This window comes from Drosophila santomea, chromosome 2L (genome assembly GCF_016746245.2).
Source record: "Drosophila santomea strain STO CAGO 1482 chromosome 2L, Prin_Dsan_1.1, whole genome shotgun sequence".
NCBI lineage: Eukaryota > Metazoa > Arthropoda > Insecta > Diptera > Drosophilidae > Drosophila > Drosophila santomea.
This window is the reverse complement of record NC_053016.2, coordinates 13,232,042-13,253,769: the sequence shown is the minus strand read 5'-3', so window position 1 is coordinate 13,253,769 and position 21,728 is coordinate 13,232,042. Positions and strand designations below refer to the sequence as shown.

At 40.0% G+C, this 21,728-nt stretch overlaps 6 protein-coding genes across 12 annotated transcripts; 2 read left to right on the top strand and 4 right to left on the bottom strand.

Moving 5' to 3' along the window:
- Positions 1 to 177: 177 nt before the first annotated feature.
- On the bottom strand, positions 178 to 6,317 carry LOC120446214. Of its 6 annotated transcripts, XM_039627114.2 has the most exons (17): positions 6,107 to 6,317; positions 4,862 to 5,045; positions 4,689 to 4,802; positions 4,488 to 4,637; positions 4,334 to 4,429; positions 3,583 to 3,801; positions 3,406 to 3,523; positions 2,436 to 3,350; positions 2,245 to 2,379; positions 2,100 to 2,135; positions 1,785 to 1,982; positions 1,437 to 1,715; positions 1,307 to 1,368; positions 1,179 to 1,242; positions 719 to 1,120; positions 480 to 635; positions 178 to 414 (listed from the first exon to the last, which is right to left on the bottom strand). In XM_039627114.2, exons 2-17 carry the CDS (start codon positions 4,964 to 4,966, stop codon positions 275 to 277), a joined length of 3,189 nt encoding a protein of 1,062 aa, XP_039483048.1. In that variant the 5' UTR covers positions 4,967 to 5,045; positions 6,107 to 6,317; the 3' UTR covers positions 178 to 274. The 6 variants fall into 6 exon arrangements, with proteins under 6 accessions (XP_039483048.1, XP_039483015.1, XP_039483032.1 ...); XM_039627081.2 differs by lacking the exon at positions 6,107 to 6,317 and having other exon boundaries at positions 3,430 to 3,523; XM_039627098.2 differs by lacking the exon at positions 6,107 to 6,317 and having other exon boundaries at positions 3,442 to 3,523.
- A 452-nt stretch (positions 6,318 to 6,769) lies between these two features.
- Positions 6,770 to 9,294, top strand: LOC120458129 (malate dehydrogenase, cytoplasmic). The gene is made up of 2 exons (XM_039645671.1): positions 6,770 to 6,921; positions 8,195 to 9,294. Exons 1-2 carry the CDS (start codon positions 6,919 to 6,921, stop codon positions 9,203 to 9,205), a joined length of 1,014 nt encoding a protein of 337 aa, XP_039501605.1. The 5' UTR covers positions 6,770 to 6,918; the 3' UTR covers positions 9,206 to 9,294.
- Positions 9,295 to 9,965: 671 nt separating this feature from the next.
- Positions 9,966 to 15,480, bottom strand: LOC120451926 (protein daughterless). The gene is made up of 2 exons (XM_039635945.2): positions 15,057 to 15,480; positions 9,966 to 13,180 (listed from the first exon to the last, which is right to left on the bottom strand). Exon 2 carries the CDS (start codon positions 13,165 to 13,167, stop codon positions 11,044 to 11,046), a length of 2,124 nt encoding a protein of 707 aa, XP_039491879.1. The 5' UTR covers positions 13,168 to 13,180; positions 15,057 to 15,480; the 3' UTR covers positions 9,966 to 11,043.
- A 699-nt stretch (positions 15,481 to 16,179) lies between these two features.
- LOC120449048 (28S ribosomal protein S7, mitochondrial) lies at positions 16,180 to 17,075 on the bottom strand. 2 transcript variants are annotated; one of them, XM_039631344.2, is made up of 2 exons: positions 16,920 to 17,075; positions 16,180 to 16,845 (listed from the first exon to the last, which is right to left on the bottom strand). In XM_039631344.2, the coding sequence occupies exons 1-2, from the start codon at positions 16,961 to 16,963 to the stop codon at positions 16,233 to 16,235; spliced, it is 657 nt and encodes a 218-aa protein (XP_039487278.2). In that variant the 5' UTR covers positions 16,964 to 17,075; the 3' UTR covers positions 16,180 to 16,232. The 2 variants fall into 2 exon arrangements, with proteins under 2 accessions (XP_039487278.2, XP_043862196.1); XM_044006261.1 differs by having other exon boundaries at positions 16,180 to 16,842; positions 16,920 to 17,072.
- Positions 17,076 to 17,481: 406 nt separating this feature from the next.
- Positions 17,482 to 19,004, top strand: LOC120449040 (cyclin-dependent kinase 1). Its single transcript, XM_039631333.2, has 3 exons — positions 17,482 to 17,705; positions 18,101 to 18,604; positions 18,664 to 19,004. Exons 1-3 carry the CDS (start codon positions 17,557 to 17,559, stop codon positions 18,902 to 18,904), a joined length of 894 nt encoding a protein of 297 aa, XP_039487267.1. The 5' UTR covers positions 17,482 to 17,556; the 3' UTR covers positions 18,905 to 19,004.
- Positions 18,990 to 21,632, bottom strand: LOC120449023 (insulin-like growth factor-binding protein complex acid labile subunit). The gene is made up of 6 exons (XM_039631308.2): positions 21,437 to 21,632; positions 20,184 to 20,723; positions 19,924 to 20,111; positions 19,776 to 19,870; positions 19,607 to 19,719; positions 18,990 to 19,555 (listed from the first exon to the last, which is right to left on the bottom strand). Exons 1-6 carry the CDS (start codon positions 21,548 to 21,550, stop codon positions 19,124 to 19,126), a joined length of 1,482 nt encoding a protein of 493 aa, XP_039487242.1. The 5' UTR covers positions 21,551 to 21,632; the 3' UTR covers positions 18,990 to 19,123.
- Between the last annotated feature and the right edge of the window lie 96 nt (positions 21,633 to 21,728).

The following is a 21,728-nucleotide window of genomic DNA, read 5'->3' as shown; positions in this document are numbered from 1 at the left end:
TCAAGTTTGAAAAATCACTGGGAGTTGCACTATTGCCAAGCAAAAGGGGGGCTCTTTGGATACTACAACTGGATTCATGTGGACACGTCCGGCAGGCAAAGACGAGATCAAAGTTTTTCGCTTGCTGCACAAATGCTTTAGTATGCTGAATTTCACGGGACCGTCTTTTGTATCATGTAGTTTCATTATATTCGAATTTTATTTTGCCTATATTTACTTTAAGAAATATTTAATAAAGAGTACAGGTAAACAAATGTATTTATATGTATTGTAGCTAAACGAATTGACGGCTTTTTAAAAACTCAAGCATGCCCTGAACATTGGCATTGACCTGTGGCGGCTGCGTTTGTTGTCCGTTCAGCAAATTATTGGGCATCCCCATAGGAAGCAGTTGCTGTGGCTGATTGTTGAAACCTGGAAGTGCACAAGCCGGCGCATTTTATTCGACTGCTGATCTGTAAACTCTTAAATGCACTTACCAGCACTCTGGGAACTTTGCTGTTGAGCCAAATGCTGCAAAAATAAATCCTGTTGTTGCTGAGGATGTGGGGGAATTTGGTTTTGTGGAAAAGAAGAAAACTGTCTAAACGAAAGTATAGCCGGATCCATTGAAGTCCAATCACTGTTGTTGTAAACTTTTGGGAATACAAATCATTAGTTAGGTCAAACGTTGTATAGTTTTTCGGGTGCAACAGCTAAAACTATTGCGATTACTTACCCTTGTTGTGAGCCATTGGATGTTGCAGTTGCGAGTCACCCAAAGGCTGTCCCACGTTTTGGTGCATGCCCAAGGGTGCATTCCAGTTGACACCCATTGGTATTTGGTGCTGGGCACCACTGTTTCCCACCCCATTGACGGGCATGTTCATGAAGGGCATTATTTTACTGGTGTTCTGCAGTCTGGATGCTCCGCCCAAGCCCAATGCGTTGACGTGATTAAAACCTGGTGGCGGCATTCGAGCTCGCTGCAGGTTGTCTACCAGTTGCTGATGGGGGAGAATTTGAGGCTGTGGCGGCAACTTCGGCAAGGGGTTTTCATTATTAATACTCTGTTGTTGGACAACCTCATTTTCCATAAGTTCAGCAAGTCCCTTTTGGGTCTCAACAAAGGGGTCGAATCCTTTTAGGAAGCACAATTATTAAAAAGGCTACATAGTGCGATATTAACAACGTCTTACCTAAGTCATCGTCGACTATCGAGTTCTGTGGGAACCGATTCTGCTGAGATTGCGTGTTTGGAGGCTGAAAAATCGAAACAATTATGTTATTGCCATGTTGGCATTTAAACTCGATACGGAATCATTACCATAAATTCATACATATTCATCATTCTCTGCTTATGTTGCTGCTGCTGCGCATTAATAAGTCCTAGGATAAGGAGAAAAATATTATTTATGACGGCTGGCAAGAATTTTGTATTGAAAAGTATGACCTACCATTTTCGACAAAAGGCGAATTCAGTCGATTGCTTTCCAAAGAGGCCGCCACTCTTTGGGGTTCGGGCACAGCACTGTTTCCATTGATTTGAGGCGGGTGTCCATTCAGATACTGATGGTGGGACTGCTGCTGACTTTTATGGAAATCAAAGAACTTCGACATGTTGCTGCCAAATAGATTTTCCCCTGCTTGCTGTTGTAATAATTGTTGCTGAAGGATTGCATGGGCTTGAGCTCTATTCAAATCGAGCGAATTCGCCTGGAAATGGCTAAGGAAATCTAAAATTAAGTATTGTTAAAATATGTATTAGTTTATGTTGTGGTACACCTCAAGAACAATCTACTTACCATTCGCAGGACCGTTAATTTGTGTCGCAAAGTTGTTGCGTTTCTGTAATTCGTGCATGCGAAGGAACTCCTCCTGTTGGTGCAATACTTGCTGGTGGTGATGCTTCTGCTGCTGCTGCAAGTGTTGCTGCTGAAGCAGTTGCTCCTCCACGTGCCTTGTGTTGCGCATCATCACATTTTTGAAGGCTTCTTCCCACTCTGTTTTCACAAAAGATAGATAAATTAAAAATAAATTTAAATTAGTTCAATGACTACTGTTTGTCATAACGTGAATCACAAATATCAATCAATACAATTAATAAAACAAATTATTACCGTTTGTATTGGTTGCCTTTTGGATTCCATCAATGTCTGTTCAAACCCGTAGATATTTTTTAGCAGTACCGAAAAATAAGAAAATGACAACTCATTAATTAAAGAAAAAAAACCATTTCATTTTCTGCAAAAAGTCGCCACTTACCGTTGACCAAGTCTGGTAAATGAGACTGTCGCATTTCCGAATCTATCTTATTCTTTAAAATGGGGGCTTGCTGGAATGATGGCGATGTGAAAAAGCTTGGCGTGTCATCGAAAATGTTGAGCTTAGACAGCGCATCTGGAAATGGAAATGTTACTTAAAAGATGATCGATTTTTGGGATTAGCTACAATACCAGTTACTCTGCTTCCATTATCCACCAGACTCGATGGTTCGACTGGATCAGCGGGTAAGCATCCTTCATCTTTTCCATTGCTAGGCTCCACTGCAACGGGGCTGATGTCCTCAGAGGATTCAGCTGCTGGTAGAACCGTTTCAGCCTCGGCAATAGCCTCGTTGCTCTTTTCAAGCTCTTCCTGAGACTTCACACTTTCTTGCTGGCTTTCCGAATTCACACTATTGCACTTCTCCTCCGCATAATCACCAGGTAAACTCTTTTCACTTAAGCTACTCTCAGAGGCATGTCCTTCGCTATTTTCACTACAAGAGCTCACAGATCTTTGAACGTTTGTTTCTCCTAATCTCTTTTGTGGTAAGTCATCTTCACAGCTTTCGGTTACTTCCGTCTTCTTTTGTGTTATTGTACTGTCGCTCGTTTCAACCCGCTCCACCGGTTTACTTGCTGCGGGTGCTGGAGCAGCTTCCTTGACCTTCTTTTGCTCCTTTGCACTAGCCCCATGATTAGAGGCTCTATCTTTTCCGCGCTCCACCCTCGATCGATTGCTAGAGGCTTGCGACGGTTCTGCCTTGGTGGAAACCGGTGCATCCGCCGTGGCCTCTGCGAATGTCTCAGTACTTGTGCTGCTTCTCGTTTCTGGAACATAGTTCTCCTTGCTCGAGGCATTGGTGTTTGTGTTGCCGCCGTTCTTATTCTTCGACTTGTTCTTCTCGTGCCTCTTCTCGTTGCGCAGCTTCTCCCGTTTACTCTTCCCACTGGAACTGTTCGAACTGGCACTCGCCTCTTTGCCATTGATGGGCGAGACCGATAAGCTGGGCCAGGCCTCCTTCTGCTGGGCATTGCCTGCACTTGAACCATTTGTTCCCGATCCAGAGGACGAGGATGATGCTGACGACGACGATGGAATCGTGGCTGATTAGGTATAGACATTATTAAGTCATTTAGTAAGTACCCTGGCTGAAATTACCATTTGCTTTAGAAGCTCCGTTACCATTTACAATACCTGTTGTATTCGGTCCGAGTGAGGCAATTAGAGTATCGTGCAGGCGCTTCTCGTACTCCAGATGCTTTCCCTGATGCATTTCCTTTAAATATTAAAGCAGCACATTTAGGTACGGACACATTTAGTTATCTAACAACTCACCTCCTTTGTAAAACTGGCCTCGGGATCGCCCAATTCATGTAAGTACATGCAGTCGCCCTTGGGACACTGCTGGTTCTTCATGAAGTGGCTACAGTATTTAGTTGTCCCCAAGCTGGTCTTTATGAGCCGCCCGTCTATCATAATGTTGTTGACGCTTTGAATGGCCCGCAAGGCATCCGAGTTATTAACGTATGTAACATAGGCAGAAGCAGATGGACCCTTTAAATCGAAAAATCTGAATAAGCATTGATGGCAGAGTGGGAAACGCGATTCGGTGGACCGAAAACTCTGATACCCTCGCAGTTTTATAAAAAGCAGGTTGATCAAATGTTACGCTTTTTGATTTTTATAAAAAAAAATCAGGGTTAGTCTAAAGTAGACCTCTTATCACAATTGCTCAAAAGTTGTTTTTATCATAAGCGAAACGCAAATCCCGATCCATTTAATAATAATTTACAATTTTGCCTAAAATATAAAAAAAATACATATATATATTAATAAAAAGGTTAAGAAATAAACTTCAATTTGTATTAAAATGATGTTCGCTTACCAGAGCAGCTAACAACAAAAGGTTCAAATTCATTTGAATCGAAAATAAATTTTGGTAGGTACATGTAAATCTGTTCAGTTTCATTGAAAACGTGCCATTATCAAAGTTTTCATAGAAACCACCTAAAAATGACTAAGCAACTCGGGTATTAGCCCATCAGGCCATGTGAATGTATAGAGGTAATAAATAATTGAATCTTACAACTCTTACCTGGACCCCGGCATACGTGGTACTTGGATTTATAACGACTTTATGAATTTTCCCATATTTACCGAAATACTCGTGTTTCTTTAGTATCTGAAATGACAATTGTGAGTGGGTGCTGCCGGTTAGCTCTGGTGGAAAATCAACATACGTCTGCATCAGCAAGTCGGGGTGGTAGGCCCACAACGAATACCAAGTTCTTTTGAACCACGCGAACGTTGGCCAAATGTTTTCGGTTCTCGGTGATCTTTTGTTTTCGTTGTTGGTCCCTTTGGCGTTTCTGGGACTTGAAGGCAATCATCTAAAGAAAAGTACGAGTTAGAGGAAGAAAAGGCAGGTGACAATAACTTACTTCTTCCTGTGACAAAGGCTTAAAGTCAGCTGGATTCTCTGGGTACTCCTTTCGGCATGCCGGACACAGCTTGTTCTCATCCGTGCGAATCCTGTGCCAACAAAATCGGCAAATCTGGAAGCAAGAGCACTTGAATTCGCTGCTGATAAGGGCACTTGAATGATTGTATGTACCTGATATCCGCAGGTACACGGGAAAAAGGTCAGATCGTCCACCTCAAGCGGCTCCATACACAAAGGGCACTCGACTGCATCATCATTGCTGCTCAGGCCGTTCATTTTCAGGTGATTTGGTGATTGGTTATGAAGTATTTGCAGTTGTAATTTTAGAAAATTGTTGATAATGATAAGAACCAAGCTGCAGAAAGTAAATAAAAAGAAATATATATATTTATTGAAGTTGTAGTTTTGTTTGTTGTTTTTAAATTTCAAGGATAGCTTTTGTAGGCAAATTCATCAGGTTTGCATGAACTTGTATTAAAATGAACAATATATGCCCCTAATATTATACTCTCGGATAAACACCTAAAACACTAGTAGGTAAACTAACCAATGTATTAAAAAATATAACAAAAATAGAAATAACAAATGTAGCGAAGGGAAGCCATGCGATCTTCAAAACATGAATCATCCGAACTTTGGCGTTATTTTACACACCATGAAAACAAGTTTTGGCATTTTAGCACCTGTAGCTAGCTACTTTCGTTAATATCCATATTTAAGGCTATTAGAAATAGTTTCGACTTGTGTGTTTATACACGGTCCATTGTATTCGTGGATTTGTTGACTTTATGCAACCTTTGAAAATTGACAATTTAAGGCTAGCAGAAGAAGGTGTTTACCGTCAGGTAATTCTATTGTGTATATATACACACACACACACGCATTTCTACAACGCAGACAAACAAACAAAAAGTATTTTTAAATATGGATACCTTTTCATAACAGAAATCAAACCAATTTGAAAATGTACGCACTACCTGTGTACATCAACAAGTTCTCAAATTTTAAACGTAAGCTTTCTTTAAAACGATAAAAAAGAAAGTATTTCCAAGAGTTTAATAACCGAACATCTGTGTGAATATGGCGACATATCAATACGTGTGGGTATCACGCAAAATTCATAGAATTTGCATCGATATTTGCGTATGCATTGTAAAATCACTTAGTAGTTGTACATCAGCAATTTGTTAACCCACTATATACGCACACATATGCGAGTGTTTATGTACATAAGCGTACATTGTTCACGCTGCACTTATTTACCAAACCACACACTTGCAATTTATTGTTTATTATTTATGGCAAATCACAAACTTTTAAAGGTTAAAAAATCGATTTTAAGACAATAACAAAAGGCAGGCAGAAAAGGAAAACGACAAATGTTTAATGTACATAAGCAAGAGTATATATACATACACATATGTATGTACACGTAACACGTATGATTGTAGGTGTGATGTAGGTTTTCTTTATTCACTCTGAATAGTTGATGAAACGACGTTGCAAGTAGTAATTGTGTTTTTAAACGTTTTTTAATTTTTATAAATACTTGGTAGCAAACGTATCAAACGAAAGTACTAAGACTAAAAATAAACGCAAAGTAAACGAATTGATTCGCCAAATTAAAGACTCCAATTTTTTTCCACAAGAAATATTCGATTTCTTCTCACGGTTTAAACTATCGATAAGACAGCAAACGAAATAATCACTTCACACGACTGCATTTGCATTTATTTAAAATTATGAATATACCAATTTTGTATTTGCGAACCAATTTGTGATTAATAAACATAATATACAAATGCTGCCTGATTTCTGAAATTTGTTTTTGTTTTGATCTAACTTCAATATTTTTATTTGTTAAAATATTAATTTTATTTTTGGTTTCTTTATTGTTTTAGTAGAAACATAAAAGCGTATTTAATTTTATTAATTCTATTTGTATTTGCATTTAATATTTTTAAAATATTTATATTCTTATTTCTGTTTATGTTTTAGCGTAAAAACTAACAACAGATTTTAAAAATATTAAGTCATAATTTTCTTATCGATATGTGTTGCAAAAACCGTGAAATATTATTTGTACTGCGATGGAGTCACGGCTACTTTTATTCCAAAAGTAGTGACTGGAAAATAATTGTGAAAAGTAACAGGTTACCAATTGGCGATCCCTATTTACGTTTTTACTAGAAGTTCGTCCGTGGAGCGTTGCACCTGTGAAATTTAAAATGGTAAGTTTACTGGCAATTCTTTGCTACATCAGCATATTTATTATCGAATTATAATTAATATTCTGCATATTTAATTATGTGCAGAATATGCATACGTATGCATTCAAAGTGCCGATACAATAATGTGTATTTATGACGGTATGTGTGTGATTGTCCGCAATAATTTTTCTGGAAATTTAACATTCATTTGACCTCTCATGCTAATCTTAAAAACCGAAACCCTCCGTGACGTAAATTCGAACCTATGCACAAATCTTGGATTTCCAGAAGCCCCCAAGAGCATCAAATTATTGCAAATGCAAGCTAATTGCCAATTGACGGCGATAAAAATGTTTTCATGTTTTTAGCTCTTGCCGGAGCAGATAGGGCTTATATAAACCGGATGATTGGAGGCGTAAAGCAAAGTCCATGTCCATGAAAGTCCCTGAAATCTGTCATATCTTATTAAAATTGTCAAGTTCCCAGGGTTACGGTGTCAATTGTTTGCAGTTGCAAACCTTCTAAATAAGAATTTTATCTTATTATATACAAATAAAATAATACACGTTATGAATACAAATTCCCATTTTTAGCCGCTTACTTGTCTCCTGCACTTTTCCATAGGGCTAAACATGAATAGGGGTCAATCTCCACAAGTGGCCTACTTTTAGTGCCCCTTAGGAAAGGATTAACAGGGATTGCGTAACTAGGATGTGTGGCAAGTGCGCCCAGCTGGCAAAAAGCAAAGCACGCCCCTTTTAAAATGTTTTATTAATTTCAGAACTTTTCAATATTGCTGCTCAGTACAACAGCGACAGTCAATTTTAGAATTCGCCTTTATAGCAATGTGTACAGTGAATTCGTTATCTATTGTAAACAACAATTGCAGACTGATATAAATCCACTTGATACCAGTAACAAAAACCTGGTAGTGCTTTTTGTTTATTTTCCACAATCATTTTTGCACTACTTCTGCTGAAATTGCTCTTTAATGGGATTTAACTCGCAAATGGCGAACTGGATACATAAGCAGTATTGTGTAGGTTGCAGTTTTCGCATATATTTCATCTTCGCCAAGAGTCTAAAAATAAAATATAGATCCAAAGGCAAAGGCTGGATGGAAAAATTTGCCCCTTATTATAGTATAATTAGCTTAGCTGCTTCTAAACATAGCACGGTGCATTTTTTATGTGTTGAATGTTTTCATGCAATAAAATAAAGAAAATGCATGATAGGTAATGAGGAAAGGAATACAACCAGAGAGATTGATCTAATCGAATGGATATTCTTTCAGGCTGAACCAATTCGTGTTGTGGTGACCGGAGCCGCTGGCCAAATCGCATACTCCCTGCTGTACATGATTGCCCGCGGCGAGGTGTTCGGCAAGGATCAGCCCATCGTGCTGCACCTGCTCGACATTCCACCCATGGTTGGTGTGCTCGAGGGCGTGGTCATGGAACTGGCCGACTGTGCCCTGCCTCTGCTGGTTGAGGTGGTGCCCACCACCGACCCGGCTGTTGGATTCAAGGATGTCTCGGCCGCCTTCCTCGTGGGCGCCATGCCCCGCAAGGAGGGAATGGAGCGCAAGGATCTGCTGTCCGCCAACGTGAAGATCTTCAGGACCCAGGGCCAGGCTCTGGACAAGTTCGCCAAGAAGGACGTCAAGGTACTGGTTGTGGGCAACCCCGCTAACACCAATGCCCTGGTCTGCTCCTCCTATGCACCCTCTATTCCGCGCGAGAACTTCTCGGCCATGACGCGTCTCGATCAGAACCGCGCCACCTCCCAGATCGCCGCCAAGTTGGGTGTTCCCATTTCTGCTGTTAAGAACATCATTATCTGGGGCAACCACTCCTCCACCCAGTATCCCGATGCTGGACAGGGCAAGGTGACTGCCAATGGAGCCGAAAAGTCCGTGGTGGATGCGGTCAACGATACCGCCTTTTTGCAGGGATCCTTCGTGGAAACCGTTCAGAAGCGAGGAGCAGCCGTCATTGCGGCCCGCAAAATGTCATCGGCCATGTCGGCGGCCAAGGCCGCTTGTGATCACATGCACGACTGGTGGAACGGCACTGCTCCCGGCCAGTTCGTCTCCATGGGCGTCTTCTCCGACGGCAGCTACGACTCGCCCAAGGATGTGATCTTCTCGTTCCCCGTCGAGATCAAGAATAAGCAATGGAAAATCGTCTCTGGCCTGACCCTCAGCGATTTCGCCAAGACTAAGTTAAGCGTTACCGGCAAGGAGCTGCAGGAGGAGAAGGACGAGGCTCTGTCCGTGCTGGACTCGAATGTGTCCAACTTGTAATGCTACATTAAACGTTAATTACTAACATCATAGTTGTGCATTTAGGAACCAAGTTCATGGCAATAAAAGTTTTGTAAATAGCTCTGGAATGGTTTTTGTTTTTAGCTAAGGTTAATGGGAGTGTAAGTGATTGTTATCGATCTGAACTACTAGATAAAAGGTTAAGAAATTATAGAGTACACCGTTAAGTTAATTGTTACTGTGATCTATTGTCATTTCATATATTATATATATATGTATCGGAAAATTATTTTTATCAGTATTTTTACATGTAAACTCGGAAAGGTATATGTAGAAATCACATGTCAAATGCACATATGTATAATTCCTTGGTGGGCAGTGATTAAAAAGAAACATAATTCTAATATAAGATTAGAATTCTAATCAAATCATAAGGGGGTAAGTCTGATAACCTAGCATTGAGGTAACGTTAATTTAGGCGAGTCATAATTGTTTGGCCGTTTTTGAGTTATAATCTCAAATGTTTATAGTTTTCCCACGTTTTTTCCTTTTAACTTTTTCTCAGTTATCGTGAACTAAGGAAAGTTTCTAGTTAGATACCGACGGGCATTTATTGATTGTTAAACATACCCAAGTTAATTGCCTCCATATTCCCTCTTAAATTGAACTTATACAAATTACTTAAGGTTTTTGAGGCCACTCACTCAAATCAAACGACGCTGTGGATTCCCGATCTTAAGATACTAATATCAAATTGAATCCTCTGGCAGCAAACCAATAAATCGACAGCTCAACCATGTATTGTTAGGTATAAACATTATATTATACCATTTATTCATAACGAAATCAAAGAAGTCAAGTCTAAAGATTGTACAGGTAAATTGTTTCAATGAAGTACGTAAGCGGTGTAAAACACATACGAAAGCTTAGAAATGATCGGGCTAAATTGGACTGAAAACCACCGAGAAAGTACACGTTTTCGAATCACTTTATGTATTTATATAAGAATTCAGTGCCTTAACGAGTCTGCTCACTGTTATATAAAACACACATTTGGAGAAATCAAATTGGCTTCACTCTTCAATTTCAGTTAAGATTATAATGGCATCACTCGCTTAATTCCGATTGCCCTACCCTAGCGCGAAAATATATAATTAATTAAATGATACAACACGTGAACGTGTCTCTTTGAAGCCTTAAGATACTACAACAATTACCAGCTAATCTTAGATAACGATTAATTCCGTGGTTACCGCAATGTGCAAATATTCTCTGTAATCACATAAGAAGAACATTGTAACGCAATATAAAATATTAATATGGACATATTTATTCCTTAGCTCTCGGGAATATATAGAAGTAAGTCTATGTGTTGTGTTTTTTTTTATTATAAAACTATTTTCACTTAATTATGTCGTTATGTATGCATGTAATTGTATATAAAAAATATGGCTACGGTGATATCGCACAAAATAAAACAAATAATTATTAAATCAAACATTCTAAAAAACGAAAAAGATCTTCCCAGGTTAAACGTAATGGAACAGCTATATACAATCGTTTTAAAAAGAGCAATTCTGTGTGTGGATTGGCAATCATTTGGGCGTTTGTTTTCGTTTTTTCTTCTTCTTTTTTTGTTTTTTTGTGTATGTTGTTTTTTTCTCATTTACTTTTGTTGTGTGTTAAAAGTGTTGTACATTTTGTAGGGGTTGTGGTTGCAATTTGGGAGGACGACAACGCCAGAACATATTGCTTAAAACCTGATTCTCCAGTTCCAAGTTATCTGAGTACTTGGCCGCGGAGCCTTCAATACATTCGGTTTTTATGGAAGAGAGGGACGACGACGATTTCCAGAAGGGGTTCCTGGGTGGTGCATGCTATTGCGGAAGCTGAGCGTGTCCGAGCTGTGATTGTTGCTGCTGCTGCTGCTGCAAGTGGGGTGGCAGGCCGTTGTTGGCCTGGTTGACGGGTAGGGATATGGTCATGGTGCTGATGGTCTGCGAAGATGGCGGCACAAGTTGCGCTGGCTGGCTGTGATAGCTGCTGCCGGGCGTGCCACCCACCTGCTGCGGCTGCGGTATCATGTGATGCTGGGCACTTAGCTTGGGACCATCCTCGGCCTTCTCCTCCTCGCGCCGCTTCAGGCACGCCGCCTTGGGATTCAGGTTGCGCTCGCGCACCTGCTGTTCCAGCGTCATGATCACCTCGACGGCCATGTTTAGGATGCCCAGCTTCGTCTGCGGCTTGTCGGACTTCAGGTGCGTCATGCACATGCGTCCCAGCTCCTTTAGCGCCTCGTTGATATCCCGAATGCGGATACGTTCACGTGCATTGTTTGCTTGTCGCCGCTCCTTCTCGCGAATGGCCTTCACTGCCGGCTCGGCGTCATCGTCCTCGTCCGCCGAGGAGCAGTAGCGACGCGGTCTTTTCGATCCCTTCCCCTGCGAATGCTGCTGCAGGCCCGAATTCGACGATTCAATGGAGCTGGTCGGCTTCGTGTCCGAAATGTCAAGGCTGGTCAAACTCGAGGTGGTGGACACTCCCGCCGGAACCGAATTGCTAATGGCTGTGTGCTCTTTCCGCTTTTTCGTTTGCTTAGGCAAGGATGTGGACGCACTGCGATCGAGTTTCAGATTGGCCAGGCTTCCTGCCCCGCCCACCGATTGGCCGGATGTGCCAGCGGCAGCAGCGCCCAAGGCCAGAACCTCGTGCACCAGTGCTGCATTGGACGTATTGCTGACCGAGCCGGAGTTCCCACCGCTTCCCAGATGCGACGGTGAGTTGGGCACAAACGAGGTCAGCGCATCAATGTTGTCGATCGAAGCCAGCGACTGATTTACACCGGCCAGCATCTCGGGCTCACAGTGATTCCGCAGCACATTCAGGGCGTCATCCAGTCGCTCCTCCATGCGGACGCCCTGGAACACCGAGGCCATGGTGTGCAGGCTGGACACAGGAACCATTTCGCTGGCGTAGCTGGAGCTGGGTCCGCCATTTAGCACCGCGTGACCCCATCCAGCGCCGCCGGACACGGACGGCTCTCCGCCGCCCACCACCGACTGGGTCAGCGGCGGAGGCGAATTGACGGGCGTGGAGGGGTTCGAGCCGAAACTACTAATACTTTGATCCGCCGGCATGTACATCTGTTGCCGCAGTGCCGCTGCCGAGGAATTACCAGCTCCGGCCACCTTCACACTGGCCCCGGCACCACTGAACGCATCCGAACTCTGCACGGCAGGACTGTTCTGCTGACTGTGGTGGGGGTGTGGAAGGGGATGGCCATGGGGCAGGGCGTGCGGGAGCGGGAGTGTGTGGGAATGTGCGTGCGGCGTGTGGTTGAGCGAGTGATGGCCAAGCGGTCCAGCCGTGGACAGTGCACTGTGCTGTGCTTGTACTGTGTGGTTATGGTTGTGGGCCTGCGGCGAGTTGAACACGGCTGGGGGATTCACATTAACGTTCACTGGTGCCTGCTGCCCGGCACCAGGTCCTCCAATTCCACCGGAGGTGGCACGAAAAGAGCTGATCGGCGGCAGACCCGTGGTTACCGGGCAGTGCATACCATCGGCTCCGACACCGCCACCGCCACCTCCGCCCATTCCCAGTCCGTCCGCCTGGTGCACTTGCTGCTGCTGGTCTATGGAGTGGCCAGAGAGCGGGCCGCTATTCTGGTACGCCGCCTGGCCCATGTAGCTATTTGCGCTGCCCATCTGCGGCTGACACCATGCCCCTCCGCTGCCAGCGGCAGCTGAATCGAAATACTGATCGACGGTCGAGGCGTTGGCATATCGGTTGTTGCCGCCGTTCACGGCATCGTGCATCGAGTTGAAGTCACTGGGGTACATGCCATTTTCGACGCCCAGGCTGCCGTACGGCGAGTGGTAGCCACCGCCACCGCCGCGATCCGCTCCAACCGTCCCCGTGGGTTGCTTGTTGGCTATCTTGTTGAAGCAGTTCTGGAACACCTCATACAAGTGCATCGGCTCATCGTCACTGGTCGCCATTTCAGCAATAGATCTGCAAAAGAACGGAAGGACATAAGTTAATGCTGTCTACACAGGTAAATAGCCTGAATTGGTCGAGACTAAGAGCAGAATCGTTGTATTTATTGAGCTGTTAAGGATTGCCAGAGTAATAACATTTCCTAGCACAGGAACTGTAAGCTAGTGCTCTTTTAAACTTAATTGACGCCATGCTATAAACAAGGAACTCTATCTCCTACATTATTTTATTAAAATACCTAAGGGATTTAAATTTCTATGGCTATATCCGATATATTATTGTTTTTCATATTTGCTAACTAAACATAATCGTGCCATTACATTAATTTGATGCGTTTTTGTAAAAAAGTAATTAAACAAAATTCTGATCGACTAGAGCACATTAAAATTTAATATAATTTACATATATTTACAAATTTATTGAAGAATATATTTAAATCTAACCTTTCTGCTTAAACATATCAATTAATCAATTATCAAAACAATAAATTCGAAGACTATTTAAAGTTAATTTACGTTTCTTAATTGATCGTATTGAAATATATTTAATGCAACAGGTTATTACCTGCATACAGTAGGCAAATTGTTTTGTTCACGAATTTTATAAAAGAATAGTATGTAGCACAGAAATTTATGTGCAATTATTTACTTAAGCACATGATTATTATTATTATTATTATGATTAAGATGACTTTTAAATGCACTTAGGAAATGTTTCTATTAAATAGATTCTATAACCAACTAATCAGGGCCCTTGCTTTAGGTTTTATGAGCATTGCGCCAAGCGAAGTACAAGTCCTGCAAAAATAATGCGGAAAAAGTTGCTTGACTACTTTTAGCGCCATCGAAAATGAATAGGCAATCTACAATGTTCTCAACTTTAAAGAATTTGTTTTTATTGTTGACCCAATTATGAAACCAAGTTCATTTTTATTTTGTAAAAATAAGTATTTAAATGGTGAGAACCACAACTGATTATATTCTTATCACAAGAAAAATTTAACCAGACCTAAAAGTGGGCGTGGCAGGTGTTGCAACTTGCTCTACCTGTAAATAGTTTAAAAACGTGTGCAAGCACAACTAAAACTGTTATCTTTGGTTACTTTAATAAAAAATATGGTTCAATATTTTATAGCATTTTAGGTTTAGGAACCCATCCTGTACCTGACCTTCCTTGTCTTAGATATGGATTCCTTATTTAGGCAAATATTTTCCTTTCAATAGAAACCTTCCAGATAACAAAAATAATTTGTTTGATATATTTGTTTAATTGTTGAATTTAATCCCAAATGCTTTGATTCTTTTATACATTAAACATTGCTTAAAATTCACAGAACATACAAAAACAAGGCAAATAAATTTAAATTATAAATGAAATTAATATATTTAATAAACTAACACAGTGCCGATTCTTAAAATGTTTCTACACCTGATTCACAACATTTTCCATGAACACATGTACATGATACTTACATGAAATATACACGTACATGGTAAATGAAAACCCTGAGTTTGTTGCACAAAAATAAAACTTAAAATAACTTCCCAAACGAGCAAATGCACAGGCACACAAACACACGTACTTGGATAATAAAGTTAATTCATACGCTTTTACACCCATTTACTCGCTTATACATAAGTAGTTACTTTGTTTACGAGCATTCGTACATGCATATACATACATACATGTGTATGTATGCAGAATCATGAAAATGGTATCCACATACATTTAAGAGGAATTAATTCGTACATAAGGCTGTATACCCACGGGTATATACACACATCCAACAAATAAACGTATGCAGATCCATGGGCAGCATAAGTAGTGCAATCAAACGGCTAGAAAACATACCCTGCACCGAATTAAAATACATTTCGTGAAAAGTACTCACCCTAATATCCACTGTTAATTCTATGTATGCAATTCCTTTTGTTGCAGCGAGTGTTGACGTTGAGCCACCAGCAGCGTACGTATTACATATACATATCTATTTCGTATTAATACCGAGAATCCTTGTGTTTTCAATAGCGTTTAATAAGTTTACCCAATTTTTTTTTGTAATGTCGTCCAGTCGACTTCAACTAGTAGTAGGATTATGTGTTTTGGGATTATATCAAAATGCACAGCTCAAGTAAACCGTTTTGCGATAAACTCTTCGTTTACACATTGCAATTATGCATGACACTTCTATTAACTAATTTAGTTCACTGCGCTTATGCGAATTTCAACTATAGGTAAAAAATTCTTTATTTATCATTCAGCTCGTTTTAATTTTCGTGTGCTCGGGATCGCCATCTTTGTTCTCTTCGTGCGTCATCTGTAGCGTTGCGATTCGATAAGAATCGATAGGCCTTTCGATAGAGTACACCTCCACAACTTTAATGCACCGTTTACACCATTGGCGTGTTGCAGGTCCTTGATGAACATGGTCAAATCTCTTAGCTTGTGCACTGAAAAAATATTTTAAAAACATGTAGGATAATTACATTTTATGAAATAGAGCTTAAACTCTATAATAAAAAAGAGGTGTAGTTTTTTTAAAATTAAATTGCATTTAAAATCGATTATATGTTATATATGTGGATGTATATATGTGGATCAGGTGTTCTAAAAAAAGGTTAAATAAAAGTGAAACGTGAGAGTTTAAAAAAAATATTTTGAGTTTTAGGAAACAAAGGGAAACATAAGTAAAGCTTAGATGATTATTATACAAATGTACACTAAAGTTATAATGCCATCATTTTATTTGGAAAATCTTCAAATAGAATAGAAACAAATAAAAAAAAAAATTAAGTTTTAAAATGTCGAAAATTTTAAGAGTTGTCATAATGTTAGTCTAATATGCTTAGATTAAAAACAAACATATCGAAATATGATCAAAACTGTTTTTAATAGCTGCCTAACAAAATTGTAAAGGTAAAGTCGTCACTTTTAATCCTCAGATAATCTAGGAATTATTTCAATATTTCGTAATGATATGATGTTCCCCAGACGTAAATACCTGAACATAGATATTTAACAGAAATATGAAAAGTTTATTGCATTGGAAAAACAGTTCTTTGTACATTTAGCTCCATCGGTAATGTGCGTAGGCGCGGTTGCTCTCGCACTGCCTGTGCAAATCGTCCTTTCGCTTTATGACTCTTCCCTGGCCATGAGCTGCGTCGAGAATCTCCCAGGCTAGCTTTTCCGGCAGGGACACTTTGCGCTCCTTCTCGCGCGCAGCTTCCAAGAGCCACTTCATGGCCAGAAAATATGACCGCTTTGTGGTAATGGGAACAGGGACTTGGTAGGTGACTCCACCACGTTTTATGGCGGTGACTTGGAGGAGCGGTCGACAGTTTTCAACAGCTTGTTGCAGGAGCGTTTCCGGATTGGTGTTGATGGTTGTCTTCTCCCCTTTGGCCAGATTCATATGCTCCGTCTGGGTGCGTTTTATTAACTCCAGCGTCTTTGACAAAAGTGTTCTGGCCAAGGCACTGTTCCCCTTTTTCGTTATATAATTGATCATTTTATGTTTTGTATCGTCGTGGAAGATGGTATCAGACGATTTGTTGACCGCCGCCTTGATTGGCACATGATAAAGCTGGGATAGATCATTCTTTTGCTCAAGTTGTTTTTCTTTTTGTACAATTGGTTCGACGTAGTGTGTGGGATATACCGACATCAATCGAAGGCTGCTACAATAAACAAATGGGTCATTAGTAGTTTCTGATTATACAGAGATGTAACATTTTAGTTCGGTTGGTCTTACCTGAACCTTGAAGTTTTCTCTGCAATTTTACTTAAAAACGACATGTTTACATCCTCTGCTGTGTCGCTACAAATAAATAATTATGTTTAATATATGTTATGCACATTTGCGGCATGCATGTAGTGCGTCAAGATATCGACAAAAGACAAGTAATTTTGAAACAACGCCAGATAAGCCGAAACATTTGGGGTGTTCATATTAAAAACTAATTTTTAAATTACTATATATAGCTATAAATAACTTTTTACCGGTACTCGCCTTCAAAAAATAATAATGCGAATTGAACACTTTTAATACATCATAAGATGAATAATAGTGTATTGGCAAAAACCTTAGGACTAAGTCTGGCCTCGGTCACATACTAATTGTAAACTTCGCGAGTTAATAGCAGCCAAACAATTAAGCAATTATAAAGTTGGATAAGTACTCCGTACTTAAAAAGTGTTAAAACTAATTTTAATTTAATGAAAAATAAATGTATAAAGTTGCCTGAATATATGGTTTCTTTTCCGCATTCCAAATATAGAAATGTGGCTAGCTTAGCAACCTTTTAACTGTCTGGTAATACTGGAGCATATACGTCAAAAACGCGCTAATTTAAAAGTCGGTGGCTTGCAAATAAATAGTTAAACAAATTATGGAGGATTTCGAGAAAATTGAGAAGATTGGCGAAGGCACATATGGAGTAGTATATAAGGGTCGCAACCGCCTGACCGGCCAAATTGTGGCGATGAAGAAAATCCGCTTGGAGTCTGACGACGAAGGCGTTCCATCAACCGCGATCAGGTAAAATGCCGCGGCTTGGTCGCCCAAGCCTTCAAGTGTTTCATATTCCTTTGCGACTTTTTGCTTAAAATGATTTATATGAGCAATTAAAAGGAAGTTCCTTGACATCTTATGTGTTGCTTTAAAAATTAAGCTTTAGTGTTATTAATTTATACTGTCTAAATCTAGCATAATTATGTTAAGGCTTATGTTCATCATACATATGTATGTAAGTTCTTACATGCATACATATACGCATATGTACATCATCATACTTTCTATTCATGTTCATTAATTAAAATCCTGGAATACTTTCCTATTCAACTTTTACACCAATATCTCTATGATTAGGCCTCAAAATAGTTTGAATCATCTATATTTGTCCATAATGTAGTAACATTTAATACGCGTTACAGAGAAATTTCGTTGCTAAAGGAGCTGAAACATGAAAACATTGTCTGTTTGGAGGATGTTTTGATGGAGGAGAACCGCATATACTTGATCTTTGAATTCTTATCGATGGACCTTAAGAAATACATGGATTCTCTGCCAGTTGATAAGCACATGGAGAGTGAATTGGTTCGAAGCTATTTGTACCAAATAACCAGCGCCATTCTGTTCTGCCATCGTCGGCGAGTACTTCACCGCGATCTTAAGCCGCAGAACTTACTTATCGACAAGAGTGGCCTTATAAAAGTCGCCGACTTTGGACTTGGGCGATCCTTTGGCATTCCGGTGCGTATTTATACCCATGAGATCGTGACCTTGTGGTACAGAGCGCCGGAAGTGCTACTGGGATCACCCCGGTATTCCTGTCCCGTCGATATCTGGTCCATTGGGTGCATATTCGCGGAGATGGCAACGAGAAAACCGCTGTTCCAGGGCGACTCGGAGATCGACCAATTATTTAGAATGTTCAGGTAACCATAGGTGATATATATTTTCTATTATATGTGATACTTACACTCTTAAATGGCAGGATTCTTAAAACACCTACTGAAGACATTTGGCCGGGCGTTACTTCGCTGCCCGACTATAAGAATACGTTCCCCTGCTGGTCTACGAACCAATTAACCAACCAGTTGAAGAATCTCGATGCGAATGGTATTGATCTCATTCAAAAGATGTTAATCTACGATCCGGTTCATCGCATTTCCGCTAAGGAAATTTTGGAGCACCCCTATTTCAATGGTTTTCAATCGGGCTTAGTTCGAAATTAACGATCGGTATCCTCGTGACTTTATTTAAAACAAGAAAACTTGGTATCTAATCTAAAGCAAAATAGCCGTAAAATAAAAATAAGGGTTTAAAACAATTAAAGTTTCCTTAATTTATTGATTTATTTAAGTGTATTTACACCTTTAATCCAGATGTACTAAAAATTACTACCCAATTTAAACACTTCGTTTCAAGGCATTAATTATAATACAAAAAGAAAGTTAAATATGGAAATCCTCATTGAAACTAGTCCTATTATAGAGAGCACTGCTAGCGCCGCTGTCATGGCGTCTGAAGACGCCAAAGCAGCCGCGCCTTTTCATCACGTAGGCGCCAACGATAGTAGGCACAGCGATGAGCAGAACAACCAGGAGTCCAACCCATATAAGACTGCCCGTGGAACTTTCTACCATATGTTCATTCGCCACTCTGAGCACCGTAACGTCCTTCAACTTGGTTGGGCTGCCGCATTGCACATCCTTGGCTAGAACGGGCGTGGTCTTGTTGACTTGGTCTATTAAGACGTTGATCAAGTAGTCATTGGAATCGTCGCAATTCCACGGGTTAAATCTGAGATCCAGAGCCTTAAGTTTATCCCATCGCACTAGCAGTTGTTTTGGCAGAGTCGATACGTTGCAATTATTCAAGTAAACCTGTGTGTTTTTATGTTAGTCAAGCTCTACATGCTTTTGCATTTCAATTACCTTTTCCAATGGCGGATAATCCAAGTACTGGCCTCCAGTTACGTTCTTGGATAAAGCCTCCTCATCAATTTCGTTTAGCAGCTTGTTATCGGACAATATTAGTTCGGTTAGGCCTGAAGCAAAGTTATTGTTTGATTAAAGCTATTCGTTTTGCAGGTACTTTACTTACTTTGCAGTTCACTTAAAGCTCCAGGACCAATTTTGTACATCTTGGTCATAAAAGTCATACTCAGGTGGGTCAGTTTGGTCAAAGGTGGAAATACACTGAAAAATTGATAAGTATTATAATGTTTTGTACATACTTCTCAAACTCTTACTTGTCTCCAATCAGACTTTCGATGGGGTTTTCATTCAAAACCAAGCTGGTCAGGTTCGTCGCACGTTTCAGGGCCTTTGGTAATTGAGTAAACAGATTTCCAGCTGCTATAAGGATGTCAAGATCCCGTGGACCATGTAGAATTGTATCCGGTAAGTCTTCAATTTCCATGTAAGAGACATCCAAGATCTAAATCACCAAACAAGAGCGCTTTTAAGTTCCTTGATAATGAACATATATATGAATTTAAATTTAGCATACCTTCAATGATTGTAAACCGGAAATGGCTGTTTCTGAAAGTCTATCGATGACATGGAAACTATTTGAGCAGAGAACGAGTTCCTCTATGTAGGGAATGTGTTCAAACAGATCTGCATCTAGGCTATGTAGATCGTTGTATCCCAAGTTGAGAGTCTTCAGGTTTACCAACGCCTCAAAGTCTTGTTTAGTGTAAGGACCCTTGAAAACATCCGGAACTAGAACTTTCGAAGTCAATCGGTTATGCGACAAATCGAGTGTGATTAGTTCGGTTAAATTTTGAAAAGCTCCCACCGCAATGGAATCGATTTGGTTGTTTGCCAAGTACAAGTTCTCCACATCGTATTTCTGCAGGATTGGCACGCTGGTCAGGTTGTTGTGCTCCAGATTGATAGTTTTAAACACAACATCTCCGTTTGTCAGCACTTCCCAGTCCTCTGCAGATAGCCAATCCTTCAGTTTTTCTGAGCAATCCAGTAAGTTGCTGTCGAGATAGCAATCGCATTTCTTACAAAGTTTGCTTTCCTTCACTTTGATTATTTCCTGCAAGTAGGGGTACAATGTATATATATATTTAATGACTACCATATTGTTAAATCGTAGTTAATCGTTTTCCCACGTTATTTAGTTTTAAATGTCTGTAAATTTCACTTGAAGGCATACTTCACTATTGATAAACATAGAAATGAAATATTATTTGTTCCTTTTTAGTTTTTTTATTAAATTTCTTCACTTTTCTTTTTATTTTAATATTTTGTATAGATTACAAAGCTTTGTGGTGAATTCTTTAGCTTTACGTTTAGTCACCTTTGCAATACTTTGCTCTTATCACGAATTGGTAGTGATATTTTATACCCTAGGATAAGGCATATCATTTAGTCATCCACTTATTGTCTGTCGATCCCAAATATTACTTTTCTTGTATCGAGGTTTATCAGAAATTAAACAGAGAATTGAATAAAAATGTCCACTTATTTACAGTAGTCGTGCACAAATAATTCAGTTAAGTTACACAAGCTATCTTAAATCTAACCATATCACTTTATTCGGTAATCTTATCGCCTCTATTATAGAGTTATTATTGGCCAGCTTTACAATTGCATTCGAGATACGCACACCCACACTAATTTGTGAAAATTACACGTTTCCAGCATTTCCGTTTAATTGTTTAATTTAAATTTGAATTGCTTCTTGCACAATCTATTTTATTTATTAGCTATTTCACAGAATCTCGTGGGAAAGACACTTTTATATACCTTTGGCGTTTCTGGTTTCGTTGTTGTGGCGTCATCTTGCGATTGGCCAGAAACTTGGCTCAAAACGATACAACAAATCGCTGCAGCTAACGTAGCTGATTTTGTTAAATTCATGGTTCTTAAAATTCCCTTGTTAGCCAACTGAATTTGTACTTTAGGCGTGTTCACCGATCAATTAATTGTACATGACTAACAAGTGCACAAAACCCCACATATTATTCACCTAATATTTCACGATTTTTTATCTCTAATCTTATCTCTCTCAAAGCATTGATAACACTATCCAACAAAA